The 18,895-nt window shown below is 39.0% G+C and overlaps 1 protein-coding gene across 16 annotated transcripts in view; it reads left to right on the plus strand.

Moving 5' to 3' along the window:
- The window catches only part of ITSN2 (intersectin 2), a 147,316-nt gene that overhangs the window by 91,466 nt on the left and 36,955 nt on the right, over positions 1 to 18,895 (plus strand). For all 16 annotated transcript variants that reach the window (XR_008289646.1, XR_008289647.1, XR_008289648.1 and 13 more), the window contains 5 exons: positions 1,664 to 1,830; positions 5,460 to 5,505; positions 5,588 to 5,709; positions 7,448 to 7,544; positions 8,226 to 8,417. Coding sequence is in view for 13 of the 16 variants with exons in the window: in XM_053201172.1 (XP_053057147.1) it covers positions 1,664 to 1,830; positions 5,460 to 5,505; positions 5,588 to 5,709; positions 7,448 to 7,544; positions 8,226 to 8,417 (624 nt within the window). In the remaining 3 variants the exon portion in view is untranslated. The remainder of the gene's footprint in view (positions 1 to 1,663; positions 1,831 to 5,459; positions 5,506 to 5,587; positions 5,710 to 7,447; positions 7,545 to 8,225; positions 8,418 to 18,895) is intronic.

The raw sequence follows: 18,895 nt of genomic DNA on the forward strand, positions 1-18,895 counted from the left end.
GTGAATATTGAGACTAGAGAAAAAATAGGGCATTTTTAGAGAATCAGTACTATAAACATTCAGCATAGACTTGGTAAGTAAGATCATAAATAAAAGATGTCGCAGTGAGATAGCATGAAATTTTTTGTTTTCTTATAATACACCTGCGTTACAGTAATTTAGAAAATAAGGCAACTTTAGTACGTTTAGTTGTTTACAAATTGCATTTTAATTATGGTGGATCCTATAAATCATTAAGTAGGATTTGAAATCAAGGTATGTTTTATTATAATTATTACAAAAATTTTTTCTGTAGCCCTTTAGGTTGTTCGACTAATAACTTATTATTTATTTTGAAAAAATGAAAGATTGTCTCTCCTCATTTCGGGCATTTTTATTTAGCATTATTTATAAATGAATTATATACGTCCATTGTAAAATTAGTTGAAGTGAAGTAATTATATGTTTTTGCTCAAGAAAATCAGTTTAGTGGTAATTTAAACTGCTTATATAGTAGCTACTGTGTTTAAGGTTTCATGCTAGCGCCTAAAAGATACAAGGATGAATAAAACACAGTCTCCCGAGTCTTCACAGTAGACTGGGGAAGATAGGGGTACCATTGTAATAAATTCTATAATGAGTGGACATAACTTCGTTTTAAGTGGGAACTGGGAATCCACAGACATGGCAGTACTGAATCATCTCAAGCAAGGAGTAGGGTTTTGCATAGTGACCTAGGAAGAGACAGGTCTTGTGGAATGAGAGAAAGTCATGAGCCAGAACATAGCTATGAATGGATAGGGAACTCAGGTCACCAGCAAGGCTGGAATAATAGGTTCACTGTGGAGTGAGTGCTATGGGATGAGTCTGGGAAAGTAGTGAGTTTTTTGGGAAGGACCTTGCTTATTACTGCATACCTAAATGTTGCATGCATTTCTGGTTTTGTTAAATCCCATAAATTGAGTAATCCTGGCAATGTGAATAGTAAACAGGTCATAGATGATGTTCCCGGTCATCTCTAGTTTAGGATGTACAGATGAAATTCCAGGTTGACAAATAAAAATAACTAGAAAAGAAAGACTAAAGCCAGATCATCGACTGTTTGTTCCAAGTAGTAGTAATAACAGGGACGGAAACCAAAGCCAATATTGACATGTAGACCTTTCCCTTGAGGCCATTTGTTAACAAGTATTTTTTGAGCATCTGTGTGCCAAGCACTGTGCTAGAAGCTGGGTCATTGTGGTGGAGCTTGGCCTCTGGTACTGGTGTCAGCTGAATATTGGGCATTTTCATAACTGTATTTATATAAGAATTAAAGAGAAAAGAACCTAGCATATTAAAAGATATTTTGTGTAAGGAGGTTGAAGAATACTTTTCATATCTTTACTCTGTAGAGATACTTGGATCTGTTTGTGTTTATGGATTATTCTCTGTGATAAGATGATGATACAGTTGGAAAAAAAAGAAACTCCATGATAATGACTTATGTTAAGTAGTCTTTTTCTAAGAAATTATTAAACAATCGCTTCATTCCTTTTTCTGTTTTAAGATCTTTTTACATTAGGTTTTCTTAAGTTATAAGGTCTTTTACAGTAATTTACACAGGATTTGGAGATTAACATAATTTTTTTCCTTCTATAATCTTACAACCCAAGTTAGTTTCTTTTTGCTTTGTTTCCGACAGAATATATTGCACTTTATCCATATTCAAGTGTAGAACCTGGAGATTTGACTTTCACTGAAGGTGAAGAAATATTGGTGACCCAGAAAGATGGAGAATGGTGGACAGGAAGTATTGGAGATAGAACTGGAATTTTTCCATCAAATTATGTCAAACCAAAAGATCAAGAGGTAAAATTATTTTGATATAGAAACAAAATGATTCCACTCTTGTGTCTTGAGATTCATACTTAAAACAGAGACTCCTGTATATATGGGTTTGGTCAGGATTTGGTTGTAAGAAAACCACTTAAGGTAGCACCAGTTTGTTATAGGGATCCTGTTAGGTAAGAGAGACAGGATTTCATTAAATTTCTAAGAACAGGACCCAGAGGTAGGGCTGGTCTCATGGTAACTAAAGCTAGGGATGATCCCAGATCCAGGCAAGCTTACCAAGGGATCACCAAGAAGGAGTCTGTAAAATTTTACCTTAAGGCCCTGATGTTAATGTGACTTGCCCTACATTATGAGTTCCTGCTGCTTTTCATCCTTCTACTAGTATGGTACAGTGCAGCAGTTCTCAAACTTTTAGGTTTCTGGAACTTTCTACATTCTTAAAAAATTGGGGACTCTAAAGAGTTTTTTTTAATGCATGGGTTAAATATAGTTACATATTCCATGTTAGAAATTAAAACTGCAGCTTTAATTGGTGAAAAGAGGGGCATTGTTTTATATTTCTGCAAATCTCTTTAATGTCTGGCTTAACCTGAAGACAGGTGGATTCTCCTGTTTCTGTATTCAGTCTGTTGTGATACGTTCTTTTGGTTGACGTGCACAAAGAAAATTCAACCTCACACAGATATGGGAGAAAACAGAAAAATATTGTTTTAATTTTTAAAAAAATGTTTGTTTATTTTAGAGAGAAAGCATGAGCAGGGAGTGGGGGTGGGGTGGGGAGGGGGACAGAGGATCTGAAGCAGGCTCTGTCTGCACTGACAACACAGAGCCCAACGCGGGGCTTGAGCTCACGAACCGTGAGATCGTGACCTGAGCTGAAGTCGGATGCTCAACCAACTGAGCCACCCAGATGCCCCAACAGAGACATATTTTAATAACATTTTTAGATATCTGTGGATATTCCTTGATATTACTACACCAAAACTTGGTAAGTGTTAAATTTTTACAGGTTAGTTACACATGGAATCTAAAGCCATATCAGTGAACATTTCTTACTGCTGAATTAAAATTGAATGGATTTTTTACCCATGCTGGTAACATTATTCATTACCCATGTGGTGACATCATTCATTGGTCATTTGGAAAATACTGAATCACTGAGTTATGCACATATTCTTAGTATTGACACGTTTCATCATACAATACCAAAAAGTTAACATTTGTTAATGTCACCACTGATCTCCTAGGAAAATCTTTATTTTTTTTTTTTAATTTTTTTTAATGTTTGTTTATTATTGAGAGACAGAGAGACACAGAGTGTGAGCAGGGGACGGGTAGAGAGAGGGGGAGACACAGAATCCGAAGCAGGCTCCAGGCTCTGAGTTGTCAGCACAGAGCCCGACACGGGGCTCAAACTCACAGACCGTGAGATCATGGCCCGAGCTGAAGTCGGTCGCCTGAGCAACTGAGCCACCCAGGTGCCCCTCATAGGAAAGTCTTTAAATACTGTGAAACTGTCAAGCTCAGGGTAGTAGATTCAAGTTTTCCAAAATTTCAGGTTTCTCTTGAAATCTTGAATTTGATCATTGACAGCAAATTTGTCAGCGGTTTTCATTGATATGACAAGCATACTTTATCTTGGAGAAAATGTCTGCTAATCCCCAAGTCGGGACAGTTTGTCATTCAGTCGTGCTTTCAAGTAAAAATGTCGTTCCATGACAAACCTAGTTTAGCTCTCAGTGTAATCACACAAGTGCTTCTCCTTGAGACAGCTGTCTTGGTTCTTCAGTATGCAGATGCAGCAGAAATGGCCGCAGGCATGCTTCTGTTGAGTCACACAGAATTTTTAAAAGATTTTATTTCAGGACACCTGGCTGGCTCAATTGGTGGAGCTTGATCTCTGGGCTGTGAGTTCGAGCCCCACATTGGGTATGGAACATACTTTGAAAATAAAATAAAAATATTAAAAGATTGTATTTCATTAAGATTTAATTTTTTACTCCTTGATCAAGGACATTTTTTTCTTAAATTAAAAAAAATATTTTTTTTGTTAATGTTTATTTATTTTTGAGTGAGAGACAGAGTGAGAGTGGGGGAGGGATATAGAGAGGGAGACAAAGAATCCGATGCAGGCTCCAGGCTCCAAGCTATCAGCACAGAACCGTGAGATCATGACTTGAGCTGAAGTCAGACACTTAACTTGACTGAGCCACCAAGACGCCCCTTGATCAAGGGCATTCTTTTCATGTTTGTTTATTTTTGAGAGAGAGCATGGGCAGGGGAGGTGCAGAGAGAGAGGGAGACACAGAATCTGAAGCAGGCTCCAGGCTCTGAGCTGTCAGCACTGAGCCCGACGCGGGGCTCGAACTCACGGACCGTGAGATCATGACCTGAGCCGAAGTCGGATGCTTACCCAACTGAGCCACCCAGGCGCCCCTGATCAAGGACATTCTTAAGTAGAACCATTTTGTTTGTTTTCCTGTGAGCTTGTGGTGGTGAGGATACTAGGACTGTTAGTATAATGTGGCTCCGCTGCCATGATTCATGCTAAGGCATCAGCAGTTTTACCCTCCACTGTAAATGTCAACACCATAAAGAGGCAAATAATGTCTTAAAAATGTTATGCAAAAAGTCTTTATCTTCTGGATTCCTGGAAGGGCCTCAAGGACTGTCCCCAGGGATGCACACACCACATGGGACAACCATGTAGGTTGACTTCTGGCTCTAACACTTAGAGGCTAGGTGACCTTGTACAAGTTATTTCACCTTTCTGTACCTCAGTTTCATTCTCTGTAAAATGGGGACAATTATAATACTTACTAGTGTCATGAGAACTGAATAAATGAATATATGTAAGATTCTTAGACCACTGTTCTGTCATAAGTACCCAGAAAATGTTAGGCCAGGACTCCCATCAATTCCACTTCAATACTTGAACTATAACTGTGTTCACTAACAACAACAAAAAAATTGTTTATTCCATCCCTTTATTTGTTCAAATTCCTGAAAAGAAGGAATGTAGTTGGCCCAACTATTTGGGTTTTTTTTTTTTTAATGTTTGTTTTTGAGAGAGAGACAGCACAAGCTGGGGAGGGGCAGAGAGAGAGGGAGACACAGAATATAAAGCAGGCTCCAGAGCCCAGTGTGGGGCTCGAACTCACGAACTGTGAGATCATGACCTCACATCAAGAGCTCGGACACTTAAGCAACTGAGCCACCCAGGCACCCCTATCCTGTTAAGTCAGACTGAGGTTATAGTTGCCACCCAGGAAATGGATTTTTGTTGTTGTTGTTCTTACGTTCATGGGGAACATACAAAAAAAATTAAAAACCTCCTAGGTAGCGGAAGCAGAACTCACACATGCCTTAAGATATATTGTATGTAGTGGGCATTGATGCTAACCTGATAAATGAGAGGTATCTGGCCCAGATGCTCATGTTTGATATTCAGGTAAGATGCAGAAAATGAGCTATTCTTGTTGAGTCACTAGATGCCAGCATCATCCATTTGTAATGTCTGTTAGTAGACCTTCATTTTAAAGAAACAAGAACCCTGGGGATTAGAAATCTAATTCATAATAGCCTTTGTGCTCTTACATCTGGATTATTAGAAAATGATAAAACAGTATGTCTTTTCCTTACAGAGTTTTGGGAGTGCTAGCAAATCTGGAACATCAAACAAGAAACCTGGTATGTATAATAATGGAGTTAAAAAAGTACTACAGTGTTTAATAGTCTTGAATTCATAGTTTCTTGTCTGTCTTCTTTTCAGAGATTGCTCAAGTAACTTCAGCATATGTGGCTTCTGGTTCTGAACAACTTAGCCTTGCACCCGGGCAGTTAATACTAATCCTAAAGAAAAATTCAAGTGGGTGGTGGCAAGGGGAATTACAGGTAATAACCTTTAAATAATATTTATCAATTTTATTATAAAAATAATGCACGCTCATTAGAAAATAAAATTAATAACAATTTTAGATCACCTATAATCATACCACTTAGAGGTAATCAATTTTAACATTGTGGTGTATTATGTTCCCCTCTAGTTTCTTCCCTGCTTATTTTTAGCACAGCTGAATTGGTATAAGTAACGATACCAAGAATAATTTTCTCTACGGACATAATTGTTTTCCAATACCTGCTTTAATAAACCACAGGTCACCGTCTTACAGGAAAGCATACTATCATCTTTGCCTGGGATAACCCCAGGCTTACCGTATATAGCCTCTTCTATCTAGGAGAAGAAACATTATCCAGGCTGTGTACTGAGAAAATGCTACTCATTGGACTTTCTCTACCATAGTCTTATGTTTTTGAAACAGCAATGCAAGGAAAGGAAATGCAGGCATAAATGAACCTATGTTTTCCTAAAATGTTAACAGAAGTAGTTATTGCATATGTTTTGATACAGAAAGTTCTTTTCTCTTAAAAGTTCCTTACTAGAAAGACTAAAAATAAAAAGCTTTTTAAGATTAAAAGATCATGAGAGGTATAATAGCTATATTTTTATGTAGGTTTGATATATGGTTGTAATATGGAGGATAAACACAGCTTCATTCTTGCACATCAGTCTTAAACAATCCTAAAGAACACTGGAGGTTCAAAATTGAGTATCTTCTTGAGTAACTCCTTGAAATCCCACCTTCCTGATTTGCTTTAAAGATTGACCCAACAATATGACGAGCATGGCTTTCCACAAATTTTATTTGTGATCTCTGCATTAATTATTGACAGAGCCCCAAGAGGTGTTCATTGTGCACAGTACCATTTTAAGTACTGACTTGATTCCTAGGAGAACTCTGGAAGGGTCTTTTTAGTTTATAAATATTATTTGTGTGAAGTATCCAGAGAACTCTGAGTCCAGAAGACCTCCTAATAGACTTCTCTAACAGACTTCTGCAAGTAGTGTTCTCAGCGCCATTTTGATATGCATATTGAGCCTTCCAGTTGTTTAATACTGACCAGGAAGGCCAGTGCAGAATTCAGGGGTCCCCAAGACCACCCTGACTTCTGACACCAGCTGGAAGTTTGGAGGTCCCCAAGACCACTCTCAAGTTCAGTAATTAACTAGAAAGACTCATGAGACACTGAGAGCTATTCTTCTCATAGTTACAGTTTGTTACAGCAAAGTAATTTAGATTATAATTAGACAAGGAAAGAGATGTATGGGGTTGAGTTCAGGAGGGTTCCAAAAACAGAGGTTTCATTGTCCTCTCCCAGTGGAGTCATGGACAGCATTGACTCCTGGCAACAATAAACATCAAGTATTGCCAAGCACAGAAGCTCATTTGAGCCTTGGTGTCCAGAGTTTTTACATCATAGACATGGTTCTGCACTTATGGCTAAACTTAGTCTCCAATCCTTTTAGAGGTTGAGTTCATACTGTATCACCCAGAGCGCACCCCATAAGTCACATTGTTAGACTGCCTGGCATGGTCAAGGCCCAGAGGAAATAAGACACTTATCAGTCAGGACATACCACAGGTTTAGAGATTACCTCCCAGGAGCCAAAGGTAGAGTCCAGACCTCTCTTGGGACAAGGGTAAATTCTTTACTGCACAGCCATTTTTAGTTTATATCTCAGTAATTATTTTTGATCCCATCTTTCATATTCCTTTTGCTAATTTTATAGGCCAGAGGAAAAAAGCGACAGAAAGGATGGTTTCCTGCCAGCCATGTTAAACTTTTGGGTCCAAGTAGTGAAAGAACTACACCTGCCTTTCATCCTGGTATGGATGTGAATTAACTTGTATTTCATCTTACAGAAGTTTTGTTGAAATTCAGCCACTTCTTAGATTAGCATATGCTTTGAAAAATATTAAAAATTGGTTCTTTTTGTAACTCTGTCTGAAAGTAATGTTACAATGAGAACTTCCTTTCTAAAAAGATCTATATACAAACAGCCAACTGTTTAAGTGATACTTGAACCACTTCATTCCTTGAAATTTTTCAAAGTGGAATTGCTATGCTATTATACTTAAAGTGAAGCAGTTGGGGTACTGGGGTGGCTCAGTTGGTTAAGTGTCCAGCTCTTGATTTCGGCTCAGGTCGTGATGTCACGGTTGCCAGATCAAGCCTTGTGCAGGCTTCAGGCTAGGCAAGGAGCCTGCTTGGGTGGGATTCTTTCTCCCTCTACCACTCCTCCACTTGCACTCTCTCTTTCTCACTCTCTGCAAAAAAAGGCAACTATTTAAAGTGAAGCAGTTCACTTGGATTAACCGTAGTTGGGAGATTCTTGTTTTATAAAACAGGAAAATGGAGGAAGGAGGGTGAAGCAGAGCAGCTCAAGGAAAATTTTACCCTAATTTTAACATTTAATAGTAGAGTCATTTAAGTTCTAGGTGAGTTATAACATGTGATCTTTGTATTAATAATTAATTTACTTTATTATTTTGTTCTTTTTCTCGTAGTATGTCAGGTGATTGCTATGTATGACTATGTAGCAAATAACGAGGATGAGCTGAATTTCTCCAAGGGACAACTTATCAATGTTTTGAACAAAGATGATCCTGACTGGTGGCAAGGAGAAATCAACGGGGTGACTGGTCTTTTTCCTTCAAACTATGTTAAGATGACAACAGACTCCGATCCAAGTCAACAGTGTGAGTAATATCCAACTATTTGCCCCTCAACTAGTGCAAAAGCTTTAATAGACAGCACTGTACTCATTCTGTCCTGGAGCATATCTTAAACTCAGCACTCTTAGCAAGCGAATATTAGTGACTAAAGCAATAAAATGCAAAAGGAAATTTTTTACAAAATCAAAAATTATACTGCTTTATTTTATACTTTTTTCTTAGCTTTAGACCTTACTGTTAGACTTCATCTGAAAAAATTTGTAAGTCTTTAACAGGTTCTTGGGTGTAAGCAGTCTATGCTTCAACTTCCCATTACCACCATCCTTTTTTAGCCTCTAACAATCTTTTCCTGCTTAATAAAGAGTATCCAGTAATTACTGTACTCACCTATTCAAATTACCCTTTTAGTGTACAGGTGCTATTAATCTTTGCAACCTTCTCATTTATTACTCACATATTTACACATCATCCAGATTAGGAGAAAATTAAAACCGGTTTAAACTGTGCGCAAAACTGTTAGGTGATTTTTTTAAAAAGATACCTGATGCCATAAGAGACATATGAATCAAGATCTCTTTCACTATTTTTAGAACAAGGATCCAGATCTCAGTGTGAAATTTGGTATTATATATAAAACTATCTCTTCGTAGTTACCTAGCCTTACTTACATTTGACAATAAAAATGCATTCATAATAGAGAATAAACAGCACTTGGAAATACTTTTTACCTTTGTAAAATGTCACTTTTTCCCACCCTTTTGATTTTTGGTTTCTTTTTTTTTTTTTTTTTTTTTTTTTACAAGATACATCATGATTTATATTTTTATCATTCTTGTGAAATTATCTAAAATATTTAGCCTTTCATTTTAATTGAGTTTTGGGAACATATAAATGGTAACTCGGTCAAAGCTAGAGATACGCTCGTAATTCAGTGCGAGTATTAAGAATTTTTACTGTATCTATAATTTTGAAATATTAGTGCACTGTTTATACTTTAGGGCTTATAGTTCTAAAGATAGTTTTGATCCTGGGAGATTTTCATTTAGATAAAGCAACTAAATTTCCTAATTTGAATATGGGAACAGTTCAGTTTTTTATGATTTGAACATCCCCCCAAAAACTGGGACTATCTAAGTGAATGACCGGTTTTAAGCTCCGCTGATGGTCTGGCAGCTTTCGGTGCTATAGCCAGTTCATATAATTAATTAGACATAGCTGAGGGCCTTCCCTGGCCCTGAGAGAGGAAGCTGCCTTTCATGCGGACCAGGACTAGAAGCTCTTTGGCTAGTGATTCTTGGAGGCATTCCAGTTCTCCAGGATGTTTGGCTGTTACAGCACCTAGGATGTAAAGTGGTCGTTCTCCAGATGCGTTGTTGTTGTTTATCTTGTTTTCCAGTGGCAGAACGCTTCTTCCAATTAAGTCTTAGGTAGTCAGGAATATAAAGAACAGATAAAAGCTGTTCTAGAGGAAGAACAGCCAGGAGTATATGAGTCCGTGAAGATTGGTTAAATTTTAGATTACCATTTGAGTTTCTTGGGCCTTTATAATTATTATTTTCATTTAATAATGCAATTAGGATGTTTTTTAAAGTTTGAGAATTTTAATAGTTCAAATTTGTTTAGTTGATGTTGCATGTTATTAGTCAAATTTTTTCTCACCCACTTAATTTGCTTTATGTTCATTTTATTCCTCATTTTTCTTTTTATAGGACCCAATGTTGTCTTCCAGTGTGAAAGCACCCCAGAGACCCACTATCCAAGTTTGACTCTAGCGTGGAGGCAGGGCAGGCAGCCCTGATCAAATATCTCCTACACAATTCATTAACTTCGTTTGAATGTTAGAGCCACTTGTGATTATTTCTTTGTGTTTCTAATTTACAGTTAAAATTTATTTGTAACAAGTTAAAGGATAGTGGGTCTTTGTGTGGCTTTCCCTGCTGTTCACTCTGGCATCTTTTAGCATTTTTCTTCTTTTTTTAATTTGGTAATTGTAGGTCATTAGCATGCATATTGAGTTTGCCCGTACATGGTGGGAGTTCAAACACACAAAGACCCACTATTTGCACAGACTATTCTCACTGGTTTGGAATGGGCCGCCATGCTTTTCTAATGTTACCGCAACATGTATATTCATTACAATTCAGATAAAACTCGCTTATGTTTTGCTCTTATGTTTGATCTAATCCTAATCACAGTGAGCTCTTAACTGGTTCAGTACGTGATTTGCTCCCAAATATGCACTGTTTGCTCTGTTCCTTTCTAGTGTGCCATCATGAGTACCAATATTTAAATTCGTTTAAAGGCCAATAACTGGAAATAACCTTTTCTCTATTTTCTGTGTATTTTGGGGTGGGAGCAGTAACACATTGGGGAAGCTTTCTCAGAAAAGAGGAAAGCAGCCTGCTCCAGCAGTATATGCAAAGCGGGCTGGGTTTCTTCTGTCTCGGCTGCCCACAAACGAGTACTGCACTGTGGGAGTTCCCTTAGGGTCTGTGAGCTCTGGGCTAATCAAGATAGTGCATCATGTGCTGTAGCAGTCAGTTGTCACTTCTTTCTTGGTGACCTAAAAATGGATTCTTTTTGAGGAATGAAAGGCTCCCATCATTGACAGTTGAGACAGGAAAACCTTCCCTTGCTTAACGTTTGTACTACATTCTAAAGTCAGAATTCATGTTATCTATTTTAATTAGGTGACTGCCTGTTTCAGGTCACAAAAGGACACTGGTTGACGTTCTTCTTAATGTGTTTAGTAAAAATCATAAGGAATCCTTGAAGAGTTCAAATGCCCCTGATGCGGGCCTGTAGGCTCTATCTAGTCAGGAATGAGTTCAAGCAAAAGAATGATGTGTGAGAGCTGGCATTCTTCTATTCCATGAAGATGCTTTGAGGCTGGAAGATTGATTTTACCATCCAGAATTCTCTGGCTAATATCTTGTCTTCAGACACATCGGCTACTTCGGCATAGGATTTTACTTGTTTTCCTTGAATGGAAAACACTTTAAAGATAATAAACATTATTATAAACAAGTAAATTGGAGAGTACTTAGCTGAAACAAAAAGGATTGTTAGTAGGCAGTATTAAACTATGTTTGAAAATCAATGAGACGTTTATGCAACTTAAAATGTTTACAAACTGCAGTGCAATCTACTGTTTATGAATGTCAGAGTATTATCAGGAAAAGTGTACATACAATCATAGAATCTTATTTCCTCACAGAGTTCTTTAAGAAGAGTGAAGTGTGTTTTTATATCTCTGAGTTTCAGTTAGAGGCATATTTTGTGCAATATTTATGTTAATGTGCCTATACATTGTGAATGAATAATTTCAGTCATTGCCTAAATCATAACTTTTTTTTTTTTTTGAGAAAGAATCAGTACTTTAGTTAGAACTTTACAAAGTTCAAATGTCTGTGTTTCAAAATGCTATTAACATTACAGGGATGTATGATGATGTGTATGTGTGCTCCCTGGGGCAGGGATTTCTAGTTATTAGACCACCTCAATTTTTAGCATTTGGCATCATCATGATAACTTTTATAAAATATGACATTAATAGGAAAGCAATAATAACACTTTACAAAGTGGAATAACAGATTTGCCCGCAGTCACTAAAGGAGACAGCGCAAAGACTGAGTCCTTGTGAACTCACCTGATCTTCCAAATTGTACGGATTACTTGGTCTCACCTTGTATTTTCTGAACTCTCCGCTTTTGCACTCTTTGGGCGGGTTCGGGTTAAGTACAGTTACTTTAAATCTATTTTAAACCCTGGGGTTGGAAATCAGACCTGTTAATTAGCTGCATAGTTTGGTATAATATTTTCTCTTTATAATTTTGAATTTGGGCTTATCTAATACACTGGTAAATTATTTCAAAGGTATTTTTACAGCTCAAATTGTTTCACTGTAACACTGATAAATGTAAGTGACTAAGAATGACATTCAGGTGGAGCTTAGCATCTGTAATCAATCCGAAAATAATGTATTTGTCAGGTACCCAGGAGCTAAATCAAATCACATAATGGCATATTTAAGCTGAATTGTTGGTCTGGAAAATAAAATTACTGTATTTACTGAAATACTACTCTTTGTGTAGGTATTTTGCCATATATTTGAGAGAAAGCTAAAAGTAAAGGAAATTGTATGACATGTCATAGTCCTTAAAAACGCATGCAGTCATTCCTTTGTAGTACCTCGTATTCAGCCAAGTACTTACTTGCTCTCTCCCTCATTCAGTATGGGAGGGCAGCTTTCAGTTTGCTTAGAAAGCAACGGTAGAAGGAAAGAGCTTATCAGGAACACAGAATCTTAAAATGGAATAAATCTGAACCCCGTGGGAAGTAAAGAATCAAAATACCTATTTATTTTTAAAAATACCTATTTATTTAAAGATTATAGTATGTGATAATCATTTTTAAAGTATGTGATTAAATCTCATAGGTTTTCCAGCAATGAAAAAATCAGTTGTAAAACCAAAGCTGATTTTTTAGAAAACTTGAAAATTTAAGTCAGTCCTACCCATTGCATAGGTTCCTCTAAAACTTTATCTTAAAGAGTCATTTTACAATAATACAACTATTAAAAAATGTAACTGCTGTTTTATTATTTTAAAATACAATAAGAAATACTAATAGTTTAAAAGAAAGTGGGGGAAGGAAAAGTAGAGAAAGAAATGCCAATTCCAGTCCAAAGCTTTATTTGCCAAGTTTTCTTAGAATACATTTTACCAAGTTATAAACTCTTGTAAATAGAATCTATAATGGAAATACTGAGAGACTTTGCCTAAAGTGGCATTATTGGATGCTGCTGTGATGCTACTGTAATAAGTTATTAAATTGTTGCAAAGTGCTGTTTTTGCCTTAAATTTTTATTTTGTGTGTCTTGAAACTATAGTATTAAAGGTCTTGAGATTGTGCAGATGCTGGGCACGCTTGGCATGAGGTAATCTGTTTTTATTTTTACAAAGTTGTAATATAACTATGCAAGTGTGTTTATTAAAATGACACAAACTACATTACTTGTATTGTGTATTTCTTTTGAAGCATCCTTTAAAACTTATTTTTAAGTATTTGTATGTAGTCGTGATTGAATTTCTTTGGAATTTCTCTTTTTCCTTAATATGGTCTCTGGGTACAGGCCAGTGAATTGTTTTATATCACAAGGGGCAAAAGAAATTTTAAATCGTCAAGCTTGAGATAGTTTGATCCAAAATAATCATATGTATCTCAAAAGCAAAAGACATTTTGATTTGAAAGTAAAAGACAATATTTAGGATAAATGGATAATGTTATTATTTACAATTTTTGCTCCACAACCTTTTTCTGAAAACATTGGAGGGAACTTACAAGTTGATACTCTTTGCAAACGTAGAATTAAACATTCTTAGTACAAAGTAACTTTAGTGAATGCTTGGAGGCACCAGAGTTAAGTAGAAGTTTACACTTAAGTAATCAAGTTGGTGCTTTCACCTTGAGTGCAACATATGGATCAAAATCCAACCCATCCATGAATATCTGCCATAAACAACCTCTTTCCAGAAAACGTTTCCTCGTCTCTGGAAAATCATTCAACTAACTTACTGAGCGTTTGCATAAGGCCAAGCAAAGGACTAACTTCTGAGAATATGAAAAAGAGTGTCAGTCCTTGGCTCAGGTAGTGTGTAGCTCTGTGAGGGGATCAGGCACATACGCAGATCATTCTAGAACAACATGCTAAGCACAGTGATAGGTATTTACTGGACACCAAGAGAGTACAGAGGAGGAGTACCTAATTCAACCATAGATTGGTGAATTAGAGGAGACCTCCCGGAGGTGGCAACTGTGAGACCCATAAGGTAAATAGGAGTAAGGCAGATGGGGGGTGGGGTGGGGTGGGATGGTGGAGAGTATGACAAAGACGAGAAACAGCGGAGGAGGGGAGGGGACTCTGTAAGCTGGAGTGGAAGTGCAAAGCCAGGAGCAGTGAAACTCGGGGCTTGAGAGGCAGGCCAGGGGCTGAATCAGATATTCGTTGGGATCACCTGGGAAACTTTAAAAAACTATTGATGCCTGAGTCCTGATTTAAATGGTCTAAAGCATGGCCTGCGTGTGGGGATTTTTCAGAGCTTCCCAGATGATTCTGATACGTTGCCAAGGTGGGGGAAGAGTGACGAAACAGAGCTCAGAACCGTTTCTGAAGGAACATTGGCAGGAGTTGGGAACTGATTGGATGTGTAGGCAGGTGGAAGTGTCAGTTTGATTCCCAGATTTTATCTTGGCGACAGGCAGAATAGTGGTGCCACCGGCTACAGTAAGGAGTCACGGTTGGGGAAAGGAGGAGTTTGGTTTTGACTGCAAAGCACCAGTGGGGCACCCGGGTGGTCAGACAGGGTTGAGACCCACAGCGGCAGGATGTCAGCCGGTGGGGTGAAGGCAGATGGATGGTGCTGAGCCCGTGAAAGTAAATGAGATGACTCGGGGAGAATGACTTCATGCTGGCCCTTTGAGGGTGTCAACAGTTAAGGGTGGGGTAGCGAAGGGACCTGTGGAGGCAGGGAACAGGTTCTAGGAGAATAGTGAACAAAGCTCTGGCTGCACAACCATTGCCCATACCGGTAAAAAGAAAAAACGAAAAGTGCCCTTCATTGAGTACTTACTGATCTGGGTCCTTTTCTGAGGTTCCCTAATGTTTTACCTCATTATTATTTTCTTTTCACAGATATGGCCATTAAAGCACAAGCTAAATAACTTGTCCAAGGTCACAGAGCCAGTAAGTGGGAGGGTTGGGTTCAAACCCACATGGTCTGGCTCCAGAGCCCATGCTCTTAAACCTCCCCTAGCGTGTGGTCACGGCCACCCTGTTAGTAGCAGTGAAGTTCCTGCACCACAGCCATCACTGGAACCAGTGAAAAGAAAAGAGAAGACACAGGCCGCCCTGTGTTTCCTCTCTGTAGAAGGTACACACGGAGAAGAGGCCAGGAGGCAAAGACTGAATGTGATAAACAAGGACAGGAATCTTTAAGGATAGTGTCTGGAAAGATAAAGCTGGACGTAGTCACTTCTTTCGGTAACAGCTTTATTGAGATTCAAATCACATACCATACAATTTACCCACTTAAAGTGTACAGCCGAATGGTTTTTAGTTTATTCAGTGTTGTGCGACCGGCACCCGGGATGGTTAACTCCAGAACATTGCATCACTCCCAGAAGAAGTCCTGTGCCCTTCAGCTGTTGTCCTCCTATCTCGCTATACCGCCGCTGCGGGGAGCCGTAGGCAGCCACTGACAACCTCCTCGCCGTCTCCATGCGTATGTTTGCCCGTTCTGGACATACATAAATGGAATCATAAAACGTGTGGTTGGCTTGTTTTACTTAGCATGATGTTTTCGAGGTACATCCATGCTGTCTGTGTGTCAGTACCTCATTCCTTTTTATGACGAAGGCGTGTTCCGTTGTATTGGGCGCCACACTGTGTATCTGCTCTTTAGTTGGTGGACGTTGGGTTGTTTCTACTTTTTAGCTGTTAAGAACAAGCTGCTGTGAATGTTTGTGTACAAGTTTTGGGGCAGACATGTCTTGTCACATGTCTGTGTCAAACGGTAATTCTGTGTTTAACTTTTTGAGGAACTGCCAGACTGTTTTCCAAAGTAGCTGCACCGTTTTATTCCCACCAGCAGTGCATGAAGTTTCTGTTTCTCCATGTCCTTACCAACACTGGTTATTATCTGACTTTTTACTATGGCCATCCCTCTGGGTGTGGAGCGACAGACATCTCTCTGTGGTTTTGCTTGACATCTCCTCAGTGACTAATGACGTTGAGCATCTTGTCATGTGTTTCTTGGCCATTTGCAGATCTTCATTAGAGAAATGTGTGTTTAGATCCTTTGCCTCTCGTTTGAGTCATTTGTCTTCATGCTTTAAACTTTGTTTTAAACAAGAACAACAAATTATGAAACACCCTTGAGAGAGATGTCTCAATGCTGTTGTCAGAAGGCAAAATCACTTAGTCAAGGAAAAAAGCAGAGAGAGTGATGGAGTGAATGTGGGGGGAGTGCATTGGGAGGGTTGCTTTGAATCCCTGGCTCTTCCCACTCACTTGCTGAACCTTAGCCTCGCCCCTATAATGATGATAATACCTACATTGCAGATGAAACTCAGGGATTTCTGAAGTGCTAGGTCACTGTCTAACACGTACTAAGTGCTTGCTTTGTGCTGAGCAGTGGACTGAGTACTTCGGGTACGTGTCTGGGTTAGTCAGTGATGGAAGTTAGAACGCGAGTCCCAGTCTGACTCCAAAGCTCGTGCTCCTAGCCTCTGCCCACGCACCTTTCCATTAACTGAGAGCTGCTGTTACTCCAGATCATAAAAGCAGAACAACCATCACTTAATCCCAAGATTCAGGTGAGAAGAATGTAAGGAGAATTAGCTGTTTTCAGTACCTCCAGGCCGGTCAAGTTACATTTAAAGTATTAGAAGGACCTGCTACTGGGATCCCTGGGCCCCCAGCAGTCATATGATAACCTCCATGAAGTTAGGCAGGGCTACAGAGTGCGTGTGTCCTACACTGAGCACAGTGGGGCGGAGTGACCAGTTATGGAGTCGCAAACAGTTTGAAAGTATGGGCTGTGTGGTCATACCAGTGGGGAAAATTAGGAGTACAGCAAGCTGTTCAGTAACCATGAGAAAAAAAAATGCACGTGCGCATGAAACCCCCCCAGGACAGTGGTGGTGTAGTAGCAGATGTATGACGTGAAGTGCTCAAGTGTCTGGAACAGTCAACATGAAATTGGCTATTGGACACAGCTACTCATTGCATATGTGACAGAGGAGAAGGTATGTAGGGACCTGTCGTCACTTAGACACAAAAATGAGTCAAAGGAGAGTGAGAACTCTGTTGGCATTTCCAGAGAAGTGCATTTGCGCCATTTGGCATTCAGAATACTTAACCTAAACCCCCTTTTTTCCTCTAGAATTCAGTCCAGCAAGCACATGAGACCAGGTCAAGTTTATACACCCTGTCATCCATGTTTTGTCTCAAGGCGGATTGCAGTGTAAGCACCATATAAAATGGCCTGGCATTTCAAAGTATAAGACTTGAGCCAAGATGTAGGGGTTTAGTAGCTCTGAATTCTGTACTGCCTCTTCACCACCAACCTTTAGATTCTCTGTATACAGTAGGGTTCAAAGTTGTATCAGTTCTTCAGAGGATTGATCAGAGGTGGTAAATCATCACACACGTGCGTAACAATTATTTTGATTGTTAGGATTACACGCTATGTGTTCAGCGAACATGAAAAAAACTTTCTCTTCATAATGTTCTGTATCTGGATGGCACGTTAATTCTCTCAGTTGAGTTAGTGATAGGGACTCTGGCAGTCTAGAAGGTGTTGCAAGTATCAGCCTGAAAGAACTACTCTCTGAGGCCGAGTCTCGGAGGCCCCTCTGTCTACTGTTAGGAGGTCTTCGCTCTCTTCTTCTTTTTTTTTTAATGTTTGTTTATTTTTGAGAGAGAAGGAGACAGAGCTCAAGCAGGGGAGGGACAGAGAAAGAGGGAGACACAGAATCTGAAGCAGGCTCCAGGCTCTGCACTGTCATCACAGAGCCCAACAGGGGGCTCAAACCCACAAACCGTGAGATCATGACCTGAGCCAAAGTTGGACACTTAACTGACTGAGCCACCCAGGCGCCCCAGGAGGTCTCTACTTTCTTTTAGGCTTATGACCTATCACTGTAGATTCAAAAATAAAAATACAACCAACAACATTTTTCTTTCTCCACTTGTATTTATCAACAGAGTTGCTTTGGGAAGTTCTGGAATACTTCCATTTTCTGATAACCAAATCATTTGCTTTCTGACGGTCTGCAGCATCAGAATACAGTATTAACTTCTTCCCTTTTCATGCTTAAACAGGCAGCCTAACTCCTGGTGACAAAGAATTGACAGGCATCAAAGAGACACAGAGTTTTAACAATTGTTCAACAATCCTTTAAATTTCCGGAAACAAAATCACAAATATCTGTGGCTTGCAAGTGGGACCTACTGCCTGTTACATAGTTCATATTCAGTAAATAGTTGCCAAGTGCATAAAATGCTGTTCTTTTACAAAATAAGATATTCGATGATTTTCTAGTGCTCTGACAAAACTTCTGCATTAAAAGCAGCCTTCATAAAATGCACACAGCTTAGTCATCTGGATTTACTGCTAAAAATTGTCTTTTCACTGAGCGTCAACACAGTGAGACTGAAAACCATTATGTCAACCCTGGCTGCTGCTTCGGGCACAGAGAATAGCGTTGTTCAGTGACATCGCTCTTCTCACAATGGGCAAGGACTTTTCTGGGAGTTTATGACATAATCCGAACAAGCTCTCTTTGTATGAGTCGTCACAGACCATCTTTTGTCCTTCACCTTTTGGAGTCTTCGCGTCGCTCCCTCCTCTCCTCTCAGGCGTCTCTCATTTGCTTCTTGATCTTGTTTGCACTGTAATCTGCAATGGCCTCCCAACTCTGTGGGACACAGTTTATGT

Source organism: Acinonyx jubatus, chromosome A3 (genome assembly GCF_027475565.1).
Source record: "Acinonyx jubatus isolate Ajub_Pintada_27869175 chromosome A3, VMU_Ajub_asm_v1.0, whole genome shotgun sequence".
NCBI classification, from domain to species: domain Eukaryota; kingdom Metazoa; phylum Chordata; class Mammalia; order Carnivora; family Felidae; genus Acinonyx; species Acinonyx jubatus.